Source organism: Nannochloropsis gaditana (assembly GCF_000240725.1).
Source record: "Nannochloropsis gaditana CCMP526 unplaced genomic scaffold scaffold534, whole genome shotgun sequence".
Classification (NCBI taxonomy): Eukaryota; class Eustigmatophyceae; order Eustigmatales; family Monodopsidaceae; genus Microchloropsis; species Microchloropsis gaditana.
In genome coordinates, this window is record NW_005803419.1 from 13,671 (window position 1) to 16,953 (window position 3,283).

The 3,283-nt window shown below is 55.7% G+C and overlaps 2 protein-coding genes across 2 annotated transcripts; both read left to right on the forward strand.

Annotated features, from left to right (window-relative positions):
* Window positions 1–1,172: 1,172 nt before the first annotated feature.
* NGA_2024300 (uncharacterized protein) lies at window positions 1,173–2,347 on the forward strand (the record flags this gene model as incomplete). The annotated part of the gene is made up of 1 exon (XM_005854344.1): window positions 1,173–2,347. A coding segment is annotated over one exon (1,175 nt), but the record flags the coding sequence as incomplete, so codon positions are not given.
* NGA_2037400 (grip and coiled-coil domain-containing protein 1) lies at window positions 2,335–2,723 on the forward strand (the record flags this gene model as incomplete). The annotated part of the gene is made up of 1 exon (XM_005854345.1): window positions 2,335–2,723. A coding segment is annotated over one exon (389 nt), but the record flags the coding sequence as incomplete, so codon positions are not given.
* Between the last annotated feature and the right edge of the window lie 560 nt (window positions 2,724–3,283).

Consider the following 3,283-nt stretch of genomic DNA (forward strand, 5'->3'; position numbering starts at 1 on the left):
GAGGCAAAGATAACGGAGAGTAATATATGAGTATCTGACTGCAGCATGCCAATCCATGGTGATCCTCGCTCTTTCATCGTCAAGGAGGCAGGGGACACTTGCCGCAAAAATACATGTGCATGCACAAACAAACACAGAATACTTTCAAAACAATGGTGACGACATGAGGCTAAAGGTTCCTGGTATATTTCGGGGTGGGAACTCGTGTGAGGGAAGCCGCTCTTTGGGACGTTGGAGGGCTTTGGCCGCGGGCTCGCTAAACCACTACACAGCGTTAAAGAGCTTTTGTCTCTAAACTTAAAACGTCCATGCTCCGCATGTAGAGATTAGGACTTGACCATTCTCCGTTCTGCCTTTCTTATGCCATGAACAGGATCGTGTTGTTCCCTCAGGGGTCACTATATGGCACGATGGAGGCTCAAGGGACAGGCCCATCAAGTCCCACAAGGGTAACAACGAGACCAATAAAAGATCCGGCAGACGACCCTTTATCAGCATCTACACCCGGTTTGACGCACGATAATAGCACCAGCACGTCGGAAGACAGTGGAGGACGGGAGCACAAACCCAAATCGACGAGCACGGCGGGTATGGCGGCAGCGACGGCAGCTTCCCTTTTCAGGGGTCTTCACGGCGGGAATGGCCTTAAAAACAATAGCCACGGCACCAATCTGACGACTTCACCACTCCGCAACAAAGGCATAGAGGCTCTTTCCTCATTTTCCAAAGGCATTTTGAAAATTTCACAGCACCATCAATACGCATCCTCACTCGGGAAGACTTCAACTTCGACCACTCCTGATAGTCCGTGTCAGGATGAACAGCGGGTGATTGGTCCCGACATTTCCATGGAGGACTTGATGTTGGCGTGCACGAAATTAAAGAGACGCGTGAAGGTTATGGAAACCCAGACACGTGAATTGAAGGAAGCAAACGGCAGGACCGAAGTAGAGCGGGACGAGATGATAGATTTCCTGTACCGTGACGTGCTTCAAAGGGAGGATGTGCCGCCCCATGGAACGCAAGCCTCTCTGCCTGCCCTCCGACGTGAATGGGCTCAACAAGAAGAGGAACGACACCTGACCTTGCAGGCAATGCAACAACAGCATCGGGAGTACGTCCTGGCAAATAAAGCAGCACCGGCCTCCACCCTCGCCATAGCCCTGCCATCCATCCCAAAGCCGCAAGAGGAGCACGACGAATCAAGCTTAGCGACGGTAAGGGAGCAAAACGTAGACGATAATGAACTTTGTCGCGTACAAAATGAATTAGAGGACGCCAAGCGGGCTTTGGCTCAGACGGAGGAGGAATTGCAAGCCTTGCGACGCCAAGTGGCAGAGCAAAATAAAACGGCAGCCGAAGAAAGGGATACAGCGCGCAAATTGAAGCTCGAGGTAGGAAAGATGCAGGAAAGTCATGCAAAAGAGGTGACGCGTCTCCGGCGACAAATCCGACCGCAGGGAGAGGATGGAGCTCCTCAAGCCGGCCCGGAGACTCCTGCGTCGGAGGCAGGAAGGGAAGGGAAGACGGGTGCCGAAAGGGAAAGGGCGGAGAAAACGGCCTCCTTTCCCCGAGACAGGGCCATGGATGAGGCGGATGAATTGGAAAAAGAGCTGGCGGCCTCTTCGCTCATCCTGCAGGAGAAGGACTCGGCGATTGATGCTTTGCATCGTGCCATGTCCCAGGATCAAAGCGAACGGCTCACGCTCGAATCCTCCTTGCGGGCAGCCCAATCTAAGGTTGACTCGCTTACACAGGAGATAGCTTCGATCTCCGGCTTGCTGCGGGGGGCTGAGCAGGAGAAGGAGAATCTTCGCCAACGGGACGCGGAGCAGAGAGCGGAGCTGGACAGAGGCTGTCAGCAACTTGCCGAGAAAACGGGGGTCTTGCTGCGGGTGCGATCGGATTTGGAGAAAACCGAACAATCCTGCGCATTGAAAACGGCCCAAATGGCGCAGCTGGAAACAGGTGTGCAAGAAATGGTGCTGGAGATGAAGCGCCTCCGGGAAAGCGTGGAGGAGGGGGAGATGGCACGGGCTCGTTTGTCTCGCGAGGTGGAAAGCAGGCAGCAGGCCTGCGTGAAGCTGGAAAAGGCCTTGATGGAGACAAAGGAGATTTTGCGGAAAGAAAAAGAAGCGTGGGAGTCAGGCGCTCAGGCGCAGAGAGACGAAAGTCGGCAACAGGCAGCAAGTCAGCAGCAAACGTTCGAGGAAGAGTTGATGCTCTACCATAAAGAGTCCCAGAAAAAATCGGCGTTAGCACGGGAGATCATCGCCGACAAAGACCGACAGCTCGGCGAGTGTGTCCAGAAAATCATGGCGCTGGAAGAGGAGATCGCCTCAGGCTCTTACACGGACAGGAAAATCATGGAGCTGGCCACGGTCCAGTCCCAACGGGACAGTCACCACCGGGCGGAATTGGAGTCTTGCAAAGTGAGTTTGAAGAAATTACAAGAAGCTTTGGCGACCAAAGACCTGGAGGTCGGGCGTTTGACCGCTCTCCAAGCTACCCTGAACCAGGAACGGGTGGCTCTCCGTCGAGCCCAACAACGGGAAGGGTGTAACCTGGAATACTTGAAAAACGTGGTGGTCGACTACCTCTCCTTCCCCCCCGGGGCGCTGTCGGAGAAGGCGTCTTTGGAACGCGTCCTTGCCACCCTCTTGGCTTTCTCTCCCCAGGACAGAAAGAAAATTGCCGAAGGCAGAGAGGGAGGACAGGGGGGGGGGGATCGGTTGGTTGCTGACCGCTCCCAGACGACCTGTCAAACACATCGCCCCGGGCGCGCATGCAGTTTCTGTAAGCCTAGTGGACTCAAGGAACCATGACCATGGAGTAGTAGCAGCCAAAAACAAGGCGGGTGTCCACGTGGGGGGACGAGGAGGGCCGTTGGGAGATAAGGGGAACGGCCAGAGTAAGCTTCCTTCCCCTTTGCGGGTGGGACGTGTGGAGGTGGTGGGCGGCGGAAAATCTGGGAGCGATGGGAAGGAGGAGTGCGGAAAAAGAGACGGTGGGACGATGACTAAACCACAAAGCGCGGCAGGGGCCGTGGCACGGGTAGGATTTGAACAGGGTTTTGGTTCTTTGAGTGGGAGCGGGGGGGGAAAGAGTGTGGAGGGAAGCGTGGGCTCTTTGTCCTTGAGTCAGAGCGACTTCCAGAGCCTGAGCGAGCACGCCGATACTGGCAGGGAGGGAGGGAGGGGGAGGAGCTCGGCGAGTTTCCTGGGCGAGCCACGGTATTCGACATCCTCGGCCGGGGGATTGACCACGCGAAGCAGTGGAACAG